This window comes from Hylobates moloch, unplaced genomic scaffold (genome assembly GCF_009828535.3).
Source record: "Hylobates moloch isolate HMO894 unplaced genomic scaffold, HMol_V3 SCAFFOLD_12, whole genome shotgun sequence".
In the NCBI taxonomy this organism is placed as follows: Eukaryota; Metazoa; Chordata; class Mammalia; order Primates; family Hylobatidae; genus Hylobates; species Hylobates moloch.
In genome coordinates this window covers 34,644,553-34,657,455 of record NW_026652287.1, presented here as the reverse complement: position 1 = coordinate 34,657,455, position 12,903 = coordinate 34,644,553, and the positions used below count along the sequence as shown (strand labels likewise).

General features: G+C 48.9%; 1 protein-coding gene across 1 annotated transcript; it reads right to left on the bottom strand.

Annotated features, from left to right (window-relative positions):
- Positions 1-930: 930 nt before the first annotated feature.
- KLK7 (kallikrein related peptidase 7) lies at positions 931-5,197 on the bottom strand. The gene is made up of 5 exons (XM_032169081.2): positions 5,125-5,197; positions 4,568-4,715; positions 3,761-4,008; positions 3,370-3,506; positions 931-1,273 (listed from the first exon to the last, which is right to left on the bottom strand). The coding sequence occupies exons 1-5, from the start codon at positions 5,195-5,197 to the stop codon at positions 1,118-1,120; spliced, it is 762 nt and encodes a 253-aa protein (XP_032024972.1). The 3' UTR covers positions 931-1,117.
- Between the last annotated feature and the right edge of the window lie 7,706 nt (positions 5,198-12,903).

Here is a 12,903-nt window from a genome sequence, read left to right as displayed (position 1 = left end):
GGTGACCCTGGTCTGAGGAGAGGGTTGGGGACCGGATCTGGTCTGAGGAGGAGGGTTGGGGATCTGGACCCTGGTCTGAGGGAGGAGGGGCTGGGGGGAGTCTGGACTCCGGGGTCTGAGGGAGGAGGGGCTGGGGGGGGGGGCCTGTACTCCTGTGTCTGAGGGAGGAGGGGCTGGGGGCCTGGGCTCCTGTGTTTTCTGTGTTAGCCTCCTATATGGGAGAATCAGAATTAGCGGCTGCAGAATTTCTGCAATATGACAGGGCTGGGGCACCTGGGTTAGGAGAGACTCAGAGGGAGATGAGATAAGGAGGGGAAGGATCTGGAGGATGTTGGTGGGGAGGGAATTCTGGGAGAAAAACAGGAAGAACAGGTAGGAGGGCGTGCCCTGGGCTGGAGTGGCTCCTCGGTCAGCAGCGTCTGAGGTGTGACCACACAGAGGATCTTTGATGTTAGATGGCTGGGGGTGTGGCCAGGCTCTGAGTCACAGAGGACTCCTCCCTCATCCTACCCCCTTCCCGAACGAGGTTCCTTTCCCTCCCTTCTTGGGGAGCAGGTGCCACCATCTTCCTCCAGCACTGTTTGCTCACTTCTGGCAGACCCCTGTGGGACCCCTGTGTCCTGTCTACTGTCATCCCAATCCCTCTGAAAACCGCCAGCCTCCCTCCTCACTTGTCACTCGTGAGATGCTCAGAAACACTTTCACACCCCTTCCCACGCTGATGAAGTCCTGTTCTCTCCTCCTTCCTCCCCTAATCTCTCTCCTTCTTCCTAATCTTAGGAAGAACCTAAGATTAGAGTTACTAGGTCAAAGGCAGTGAATAAGGGTCTCGGTGTACGTTGACCAATGGTCTTCCATAAAGATTGTACGAACGTCCAGTTCCAGTGTTTCAGAGTGCTGGTCTCACTGACTCTTCTCCAGCACTGAGGGTTTTATGTTTCTTTATTTGTTTTGGTTTTAGGTCTTTACCAATTTGATTGGTTTATAAACAGGGCATGAGGTTTAAATATATCTTTGAGGAAAGGTAAAGTCAAATATGACTTTATAGGTCATCAGCGTCCTTTCTCCTATGCATTTTCTGTTTGAAGTACACAGTTAATTAACTCTTGGTGCGGTGTTAGCGATGCTTTTTCATGGTGTCGTTTATCCACTTGGTGAACTTGCAGACTTGAGTGTAGACTCCTGGGTCATTGGGTTGGCCGCAAGGGAAAGTTCCCCAGGACACTAGACCTTGCAGCGTACCTCTGCACACCAACGGTCCCCCTGAGTCACCCTAGAGGGAATAGAGCCGGAGATTAACTTTGGCTTCAGAACAAAGTCCAACTCATTCTCACACATTCCTCGGTTATCGGTCTTTGTCTTGCAGATTATGGACTTCCACCACAGCCAATGAGAAGAGACTCATCGTCTCTGAGGACCAATGGGAGAGCTAGTGCTAGGGACACACTAGGTCCTTTGAAGACACTGGTTTGACCCTTGGCCAATGAGACCAATTGCAGAGAAGGGGTGGGGCTTCCAGGATCAGACCACTCTTTATTTTCCAATGTTAAGGACCCTGCTCCAAGTTAGTGGGAGAAGGAACATCACCTCCAAGGGGTGGATGCATGCCCTGTGGCGCAGGAAAGGGGGACACGATGGTCTTGGAGACCAGGGTCAAGACCAGTTACATAATTTACAGGGCTTGGTGCAAAATGAAAATGCAGGGCTCTTTGTTCAAAAATTATTAAGAATTTCAAGACAACAACAGGAATGCATTAGACTAAGTTTGAGACCCTTCTGAGTGTGGGGCTCTGTGTCAGTGCAGAGCTTGCACATTCATGAAACTGGCCGTCACCAGGGAAGAAGGGGAATATCCTATTCTCTAGGACAGTCATCTCTCTCCCATCTCCTCTATCCCTAACACTCACCATCCCACATCCCCTGAGAGCTGAAGGTGCAGATGTGAGCAAGGAGTATGGGTGTGGAGAGACAGAGAGGGTTGGAGGTGGAGAAGAAAGAGGGAAAGGAGAGAGAGACAAAGAGAGATAAGGAAGAGGGAAAGGGTATGGGGAGAGAAAGAGACAGAGATATGGAGGTGGAAAAGAAGGAGGGAGGAGAGAGAGACAAAGAGATGAGGGAGAGGGGGAGGGTGTGGGAAGAGAAGAGAGAGACAGAGAGATGGGGGTGCAGAAGAAAGAGGCAGAAGAGAGAGACAAAGAGAAAGGGGGAGGGGGAAGGTGTGGGGAGAGAGATGGGGCGGGGGTGGGGAGAGGAGAGAGAGACTGGAAAAGAGGAGGAGAATAAAGAGAGAGAAAAAAAGACAGAGATGGGGGAGCAGGTGGGAAGAGGAGAGAGACAGAAGAAAGAGAAAGAGAGACAGAGTAGAAAGGAGGGGGCAAGGAGAGAAGAGGGAGAGAGATGAAGAGAGACAGAGAAGTGGGGGAGAGAGAGAAAGAGGAGAGGGCCAGAGAGGAGACAGAGAGAGGAAAAAACAGAGAGCAGCGGGCAGGGAGAGGAGAGAGAGGGAGGGGAGGAGAGAGAGAGAAGCAAGAGAAAGAGGGAGAAGACAGAGAGCAGAGAGGAGGGCGTGGAGAGAGAGCAAGGGAGAGAGAACAAGCTAGCTCAACACACAGAAAAAACAAAGAGGAAAAGAATGAAATGAAATTGTGCCACAAAGAGAGATGTGGGAAGACTGTTCAGAAACAGAGGGGATGACAAAAGGCCAGGAAGAGGGAACAGAGAGGAGGTGGAGGGAAAGAGTGTTTTCCCCGGGACCAGAGCCAGGGTCAGGTGAGTGAGTCACCGGCTTCAGGCACAAAATCTCAGTAACTGTAATACATAATACTTCAATGCAGTACTTAGCGAAATCAAATGTAATGCATAAAACTGCATGATGGGCATGGTATCCACATTTTAAATGAAGACAGTGCCAGTACAGCGCTGTGCTGAGCCACACTGGTGCCTACAGCAAGGGAAAATTCAGTAAGATCCACCTGCTCTTTATTTAAAATGGCGACATTTTGTCCATTGTAGACTTCTGCATGAATTGTTATTTTTAAATATTGCATTATGATTTATCTCAATCATGAGGTTTTCAGTGCCCCCTTAAGGTTTGGGCCTGGGGCCAACAGCTCAGTCTCATTCCCTGGTCCCACCCCCACTTTCTCACCCCTGTTAAACTCTCTGTCCTATCCCCAGGGCCACATCGGCCCCTAAGTAAACTCCCACCCCTGATCTAGGCAGAAAATGAGGTGAAAAAAGCTGAGGAAGCCAGGCCTGGGGGGAGGGCAAGGCCGGGCTTGGTGCCCAGTCACTGGGGACAAGCTCTGTCCCTGAGGCATGCAGACAAGGTACCCAGGACTGGGGAGGAATTGTGGGGGAGGGTCTCACATTGCAGGCGTTTTTCTTGGAGTTGGGGATGCCAGCGCACAGCATGGAATTTTCCAGTAAGTCCTTATAAACCTTCGTGCAGTCCTGAGGGGAGATGAGCTTGACATCCACGCACATGAGGTCAGAGGGAAAAGTCACTGCAGGGAGGAGCAGGGAGAGCTATTAGCCAGAGAGGATGAGGGCGAGGACCAGAAGGGCTGTTGTTCAGTCTCCTGGGTCTGAAGGAGGAGGGGCTGGGGGCCTGGACTCCTGGGTCTGAGGGAGGAGGGGCTGGGGGCCTGGACTCCTGGGTCTGAGGGAGGAGGGCTGGGGGCCTGGACTCCTGGGTCACTCCTGGGTCTGAGGGAGGAGGGCTGGGGGCCTGGACTCCTGGGTCACTGAGGCCACCTACCATCTGGGCTCGTGGTAGTGCCCCAGCCGGAGACAGTACAGGTGGTTCCAGGGGGTTCGCAGCGGGAAGGCAGCCTGACTTTCTTCACCGTGGATGACAGCCTGGCCCGGCTATTGAGCTTCACGAGCATGAGGTCATTAACATGGGTCTGTGTGGAGTAGCCAGGGTGGCGGAATGACTTCGAGGCCTTGATCCTCTGAGCTTTCCTGTCGCCCAGCGTATCACTGCCCAGGTGCACGGTGTACTCACTGGGAGGAGAGAGTGACATTCACAGATTCAGAAGAGACACTGTGACAGAGAGGGTGTGCAAAGACCTGGGGGACAGGGTGGGGACAGAAACCCAGGGGGGGGGACAGAGACCCAGAGAGAGGGGAACAGAGACCCAGAGAGAGAGGGGGACAGAGATCCAGAGAGAGAGGGACAGAGACCCAGAGAGAGGGGAACAGAGATCCAGAGAGAGAGGGACAGAGACCCAGAGAGAGGGGAACAGAGAACCAGAGAGAGAAGGGGACAGAGCCCCAGAGAAAGGGAGACAGAGAGCCAGGGAGAGAAGGGGACAGAGCCCCAGGGAGAGGGGGACAGAGACCCAGAGAGAGAGGGGGACAGAGACACAGAGAGAGGGGAACAAAGATCCAGAGAGAAAGGGGGACAGAGACCCAGAGAGAAGGAGACAGAGAGCCAGGGAGAGAGGGGGACAGAGCCCCAGAGAGGAGGATAGAGCCGTAGGCACAGAAAGGCTGCCCCTCCACCCCCATAGTGAGTTGGAGACGCTGGCACACCTCCAGCAGAGCCTTGGGCGGCACCTACTTCATCTTGCAGTGGGCGGCAGTGAGCACCCAGCGCTCACTGACCAGGACGCCTCCGCAGTGGAGCTGATTGCCACTAAGCAGGGCCACCTGCCATGGGTGGGAGCCTCTTGTACATGGGGCGCCATCAATAATCTTGTCACCCTGGGCTGGATGGAGACATGGAGGAGCATGTGGGTAGCTAGCATCAGGGGAAGGCTGAGGCTGCACCTCAGGGATTCCCGGAGTCAGAGATGGAGAGAGGCAGACGAAAATGCATGGAGAAATACGGAGAAAGCAAGAGACAGGGATAGAGACAGAGGGAGCCCACTCAGAAACCCAGGAGGTGCATCTTATCGGGGGAACCACAGAGAGACACTGAGCACAGGAGGCAGGGCCTGGAGGGGACAGAGACCCCCCCGAGTCAGCAGAAGCAGGAAGAGCGGGGGCTTCAGCCGACAGTCTGGTCCTCCCAGGATGGAAGCTGTTTGAGGAGGGAGGAGTTCTGACTCAGGGACTCCTTGGAGAGGGTCAGTGGGGGCCCCGAGGTGAGGTCAGGCTTCCCAGTCCAGCTTTCACCTTCTTCTCCAGCAGTTTCCAGGGCTAAGGATAGCAGTAGGATCTGCAGGGGCAGGAGAAGGGATCTTGCCATGGTGCCCTGCTGAGCCGCTCAGGGGCTGCCAGGCGAGGAAGGGCCTCTCCTGCTGGAGCTGAGAAGGAGAAAGCATTCAGGCCCAGCCCCTCCTCCCTCAGACCCAGGGGTCCAGACCCTAGCAGCTTCTTCCCTCAGACCCAAGAGTCCAGACCCTAGCACCTTCCTCCCTCAGACCCAGGGGTCCAGACCCTAGCACCTTCCTCCCTCAGACCCAGGAGTCCAGACCCTCATCGCCCTCCTCCCTCAGACCCAGGAGTCGAGACCCCCAGCCCCTCCTCCCTCAGACCCAGAAATCCCTCTTTCTCTGGCCTCTCCTTCCTCACACTCGGAAGTCCAGACCCCTAACCTCCTCCTCCCTCATACCCAGGAGTCCAGACCCTAGCACCTTCCTCCCTTAGACCCAGAGGTCCAGACCCTCATCGCCCTCCTCCCTCAGACCCAGGAGTCCAGGCCCCCAGCCCCTCCTCCCTCAGACCCAAAATTCCTGTTCTTCAGACCCCTAGAGACCCAGGAATCTAGGCTCCGATCTTGCCCCTCCCTGTGGAACCCAAACTTCTGACTCTCTAGTTCCTTTTTCCCTAAAAGGCCCCAAATTGCAGACTTCCAGGCCCTCACTTCTCAGGACCGGGAGTCCAGGCTGCAGCCCCTACCTCTCGGGAGCAGAGTCAGGCTTGGAGCCAGCATCACCCCCTCCCCTACAGGTGCACCCTTGATGAAGCCTCTTCTCACCTCGAGAGGATCTGATGTGATCCACGTTCGGACCGGGGCTGGCACACAGCTGGGATCCAAGATCTCCAGCCCTCTGCTGGGCCGTCCTCTTATACCACCCCCCGCCCCATGCCCGGCCCCAGCGCCCTGGGGTGCAGGCGGAGCCGACTCTGGGACACCCCCGCCTGCATTTGCGGTTCTGGTTATCTGGAACCCCTGACGCAGCGAGAGCAATTGGCACCACTGCACTCTCTCTCCACCCTCCCTCCGAAGGACGGGCGGTGCCCAGCTCCCGCGCCTCCGCAGGTTCTGATCCCACAGTCCCTCCTGGCTGCTCTCGGGGGAGGGACCCGGTGCGCTGGGTCTGAGGGGCAGGAGCGGGATTCAAGGAGGCACTGAGCTCAGAGAATAGGCTCTGGCTGGGGTCCTTCTCTGGGGCCGTTTTTTCTTTCTTTCTTTCTTCCCTTCCTTCTTCCCTCCCTCCCTCCGTCCCTCCCTCCCTCCCTCCCTTCCTTCTTTCCTTCCTGCCTTCCTTCCTTCCTTTCTTTTTTTTGGACGGAGTCTCTCTATTGCCAGGCTGGAGTGCTGTGGCGCGATCTCGGCTCACTGCAAGCTCCGCCTCCCGGGTTCAAGCGATTCTCCTGCCTCAGCCTCCCGAGTACCTGGGATTACAGGCACGCACCACCACTCCCAGATAATTTTTGTATTTTTAGTAGAGACGGGGTTTCACTATGTTGGCCAGGATGGTCTCGATCTCCTGACCTCATGATCTGCCCGCCTTGGTCCCCCAAAGTGCTGGGATTACAGGGGTGAGCCACTGCGCCCGGCTTCTGGGGCCATTTTCTTGCCCTCACCCCCTCTCAGGGGTGGCCTAGACCCTGCATCCTAATTCTGGCCCGCCTGTGAGAACTTGCCCAATCTGATCCCAGTCGTGCCTGTAAGCCTGAACGCATTCCCAACTCTAATAGGTGTAAGTTAAAAACAACGCTTTCCCTAACCCCACCCCACTAATATTTGCCATACTTAGGATCTATGTTCTTATGGTCATTTTAATCATGTTATACATAGATTTCTTTGTATATTATGTATTTATAACAAAAATGTCTGTACTTAACATTATCTAATAGAACATTTTTTAGGGCTTCATTTATTAATTTATGAGGAAATATTTATTTTTCTTTTTTTAACTTTTCAGTTTGGGGCTACACGTGCAGTATGTTCTGGTTTGTTGCGTAGGTGAACGTGCGCCATGGGGGTTTGTCACACAGATTGTTTAATCACCCAGGTATTAAGCCCAGTACCCATTAGTTATTTTTTTCTGATCCTCTCCTTCCTCCCACTCTCCACCCTCTCATAGGCCCCAGTGTGTGTACCCAAAGGAATATAAATCATTCTGTTTAAAGACACATGGACATGTATGTTCATTGTAGCACTATTGACAATAGCAAACACATGGAATCAACCTAAATGTCCATCAGTGATAGAGTGGATTAAGAAAATGTGGTACATATACACCATGGAATACTACGTAGCCATAAAAAAGAATAAGATCTTACAAGCTAAAGCAGGAACAGAAAACCAGATATGGCATGTTCCTGCTTACAAGTAGGAGCTAAATGATGAGACTGCATGGACACGTAGAGGAGAAGAAACTTTCTTTTTTTTGTTTTTTTTAGATGGAGTCTGGCTCTGTCACCCAGGCTGGAGTGCAATGGCACGATCTAGGCTCACCGCAAACTCTGCCCCCCGTGTTCAAGTGATTCTCCTGCCTCAGCGTCCTGAGTAGCTGGATTAGAGGCGTGCACCACCATGCCCAACTAATTTTTGTATTTTTAGTAGAGATGGGGTTTCACCATGTTGGTCAGGCTGCTCTCCAACTGCTGACCTCAGGTGATCCACCAGCCTCGGCCTCCCAAAGTACTGCGATTACAGGCCTGAGCCACCGCGCCCAGCCGTGGATTTTTGCTAAATGAGTAGATTATAGCTGCTCTTGCCACAGGGGAGGAAAATGGGTAACTATGTGAGATGATGGATATGTTAATTTGTTCAGCTATAGTAATCATTGTCCTATGTATATACATCGCATACGATCATATTGTACACTTTAAATATACACAATAACATTTATTTTTTAAAAAGAGGAAAACTTTTCCCTCTTAGTACATTTAGATTACTTTTCCTTCCTTTATAATGGTTGTGTAATATTCCATACTATACTTGTATCATGATACATGTCATCTGCCTCAAGTTGAAATACACTCGGATAGTTTTAATTATAATAATGCCGAGATGAACTTCTTTGTACATTCATCTTTGTTCATTGTATTCATTCAAACAGCATCCATTGAGCATCTACTCTGTGCCAGAAACTATTCAGGCTCTTGGAGACACAGCAGTGATAAAACAGAGAAAAATTCCCATCTTCGTAGAGGCTTTTGTTTTGTACTGTCAGGTCAGTACCAAAATAAGCACATAAAATGTAGAGTTTGTTAGGTGGTTGTAAGTGCTATGAGGGAAAATCCAAGCAAGGAAGAGGGTTGGGGAGTTACTGATTCCCTCTACCCTCAAGGATCCCTGAGGTTATAATATCAGGAAGGTTGGCTGGAAAGACCCCACGTGAAGGTGATATTTGAGCAAAATCTTGAAGGAGATGGTGGAGGGATCCAGTTGGCTGCTTGAAGGTAGTGAGTTCCAGGCAAAGCAAACAGGCAGGTATGTTAGCCAAGAACCGTATCTGAAGTGCCTCAGCAGACAAACCACTGCAACCAGAACAGAGTGACCAAAGGAGATGGGGGCAGATGATGAGGCCAGAAATATAACAGGACTCTGATGACACGGGTCTGAAAGGTCTTTGGCTTTTATTTTGAGTAAGACAGGAGCCATTGTTGGACACACTCCTAAAGTTGGAATTGACCTCAGCCTCTAGATTAGATCCCCAAAATGGGATTTATTCCTCCACCCTGGACCTAAACCTTATCTCAATCCTGACCCCTAACTCAATTCTTTTTTTTTGAGATGGAATTTTGATCTTATTGCCCAGGCTGGAGTGCAATGGCGCGATCTAGGCTCACTGCAATCTCCGCCTTCCAGGTTCAAGCAATTCTCCTGGCTCAGCCTCCTGAGTAGCTGGGATTACAGGCATGCACCACCACATTCGGCTAATTTTTTTTTTTTTTTTGGTAGAGATGGGGTTTCTCCATGTTGGTCAGGCTGATCCCGAACTCCCGACCTCAGGTGATCTGCCCACCTCGGCCTCCCAAAGTGCTGGGATTACATGTGTGAGCCACCACGCCTGGCACCCCAACTCAATTCTACATTTGACCCATAATAGTAGACATTATTGTTGTGTACCCAAGCATTCATTCCTTCTGCCTTTCTAACAGAGGCTCCATTTTGTTTGGATAATCTTTATCCTCATCAGGACTATAAGCCTCAATGAACCAAGCATCGAAGCCATATTTTGTTTGCTTAATTAGTTTGAAAATGGACATGTGCTACTCTTCTGGCCAATGAGGAGGAGGGGAAGACCACTGAGGCACTTCTAGGAAAGACTTCCTCATTTTCAAAAAGAGGCACTGAAAGGGGTCTTTTTTCTTCTGCTAGATGGTGACTTTTCTGGATGCGAATTCTGGAACTGTGGCAGCACTCCAGGGACCACAGAGGGAAGTGACCAGAGGACTAAGTCAAAACACTGCAGGTAGCTCACCAGAGAGGTGAGGATCAGCTGGGTCTTTGAAGAAGTCACTGAGCTGTTGAGTTAACCAACGATGTTGCCTCTTCATGTCATGACTTTTTCAGATTTCCTTTCTTGGTTAGAGTTGCTTGGTCCTGGTAGCCAAAATCATCTTTATAAGACCTCAATGTTCAATCAGAATCTTGACTCAAATCTGATCCTAAGCCACAAATCCAAATCCAGTTCTAACTTGATTCCATATCTTGAAGCCACAAAAATCAACAAACTCAACCATGCCTCCAGTCTTAGCTCTCTTCCGAGCCCTCATCCCCATATCCCATTTCAGCCCATATCCCATTTTGGCCATCGTTAATGTGAAGATGACCAATTTAATTTTTAGAATAGTCTTTTTTAAAAAAAATTAGTAATTTGGATCCTATAGCTGTCTACCTCTCATCTAAATTTAATTTTTTCTTAGTTTTTCTTCTATACTATGCATTTCTTGTTTTTTAAGGAAAAGTTGGTGATTGTTTATGCAATATTTTAACACCAATCCTTTATATATTTAATAAATATGTATTGGGTGGTAGCTATCTACCAGTGAGGACACAATGGCGTGCAAACCTAGATAGTGTCTCTTCCCTTAAGGAGCTGATAGTCTCATATAAAAGAAAGTCAGTCAAATAATTCATAAACAAGTTTAAAATTACAACTACAAGGCATGCTCTGAAAGAAAGGTGCAAGGTGTTATGAAGGCATTTCCAGAGGGTTTTGACCCAGGAATTGACTATGAGCTGAGATTTGAAAGAATTTTAAACTAGAAGAAATCTTCTACTAACTAGAAGTAGACTGGAAGAAATTTTCTAGTAACGAGGAATAGTAAACTAGAAGAAAGTCTCTTCTGGTAACTAGAAGAAAGTCTCTTCTGGTAACTAGAAGAAAATCTCTTCTGGTAACTAGAAGAAAATCTCTTCTGGTAACTAGAAGAAAATCTCTTCTGGTAACTAGAAGAAAATGGGAGGAGAATGGGGAGTGCGTTGTGTAGAGAAAACAGCATGTGCAAAGGCCCAAGGCATTATGGCTGGAGCTCAGAGGCCAGAGGTTAACTGGGACCAGATAATGATGAGCTCTGTATGTCATTGTGAGTCTTGCTTTATCCTGTGGATAATGAAGAACTATTTGAACCTTAGTCAGAGAAATAACATAACAAGATTCATATTTTCAAAACATCAACCTAGCTACCATATGAAGGCTGGATTTGGGTGGGTTGTGAAGATACTGGGCAACCATGGGGGAAGTCATTGTTGTTGTCTAGATGAGGGAAGATGGTGACTGGGATACAGGTGGTTGAGAGGTGGAGACGATGTTAAGTACATGGATTCAAAATGCGCTTAGGAGAGAGAATCAACAAGCCTTGGTGACGGATTGAATGAAGGTTGTGTTGAGGTAGTGGGAGATGTTAAGATTTCAAAGTCTCTTGCTCGATGGTCAGTGATGCCATTCATTGAGAAGACATGGTAGATATGGTCAAATTGTTCTGATATGACAAGAAAAGACCTCAGACCCTGACTTCAGGCAGAACCCTAAATTCAACCTTTACTTTGACACAACTCCCAACACATATTTTGACATAAGCCCCAGCCTTTTTGTTTGTTTGTTTCAATAGCTTTTGGGGTACAAGTGGCTTTTGGTTCCATGGATGTATCGTATAGCGGTGAAGTCTGAGATTTTAGTGCACACATCACCCAAGTAGTGTACATTGTACCCACTATTTATAGTGTTTTATCCCTTATCCTCTTCATACCCTCCCCCTTCTGAGTCTCCAGTGTCCCTTATACCACTCGCTATGCCTTTGTGTACCCGCTGCTTAGCTCCCACTTACACGTGAGAACGTAAGGCATTTGGTTTTCCATTCACGAGTTACTTCACTTAGAATAATGGCCTCCAACTCCATCCAAGTTGCTTCAAAAGACATTATTTGATTCTTTCTATGGTTGAGTAGTATTCCGTGGTGCATACACATCACATTTTCTTTATCCACTCATCAGTTGATGGGCACTTAATTTGGTTCCATATCTTTGCAATTGTGAATTGTACTGCGATAAACATACGTGTGTATGTGTCTTTTTGATATAGTGACTTCTTTTCCTTTGGGTAGATACCCAGTAGTGGGATTGAGGGATTGAATTGTAGATCTACTTTTAGTTGTTTGAGAAATCGCCATACTGTTTTCCATAGAGGTTGTACTATTTTATATTCCCACCAGCAGTGTATAAGTGTTCCCTTTTCATCACATCCATGCCAACATCTGTTGTTTTTTTGACCCTTTAGTAAGCCCCAGTCTTAACCCCAAACCTTAATCTGTACCCAATCCTGAACCTCAAATTCTGCTTTATCTTTGATCAACCCCAATTTGTATCTCAACCAATAACCTAAATCTTGACTGAGTTCTTGACTCCAAATATCAACTCAGGCTAGGATCCAGACCTCAATCAACCTTAACCCTCCTGACCCTTGACCTGAACTCTGAACCTTTAGCCATAAGCCAAACTCAACCTTGATACCATAGCCTGAGTATCAAGCCTGCCCCGGGATAATTCAGACATTAGTCTCCATTCTCATCATATTCTAGGAAGCCCACATTCATATCCTCCCCCGTGAACCCATTCCCTCATATCCAACACCAATTCTAACACTCTCACCCCAGTCCCACCCCTATTCTCATCCTCAACCCAATTGCTACCTAAAATCCCATTCTCATTTCCATCCCCAATTCTTTTCCCAGTTCCATTTTTATTTCTCCAGCTCCCCACACAACTTTGACTCTTCATTTTGCAAAAACTCTAAAATAAAGTCTGCCAACTAATATCTTGCTAACATTGATGCTATACTACCTCAACTCAAGCTGAGTCCCAAAATCTTCTGAGACGTTTACTCTCACCAAATCCAAAATCAGATCCCAGAACTTGGACATCTAGCCCTGCCCATTGCACAGCAGGACTCTGGTCATGAAAGGTGTCAACATTCCTGACCTGGGCTCCCAAATCAAGGAGAAGTAGACTCCAGCCCAGTTGACCTCACAGCTCCATGACTCAGCAATCTGTATCTTTCCTTCCTGGCTTCTCAAAGAGAGAAATGGTAGCAAGACTTCCAGTGTATTATCTACTGCCTGCATCTTCGTCCTTAGATTCTCTCCTCCCTCAGTCCTCTGCCTCCTTAGCATCTGTTAGAAAAAGGAAGGAGCCAGGCTACTCTAGAGCCCTGTTATTCACTCCTAAGTCACCAAAATGTCTATCCTCAGCTTTTCATCATCTATCACTCT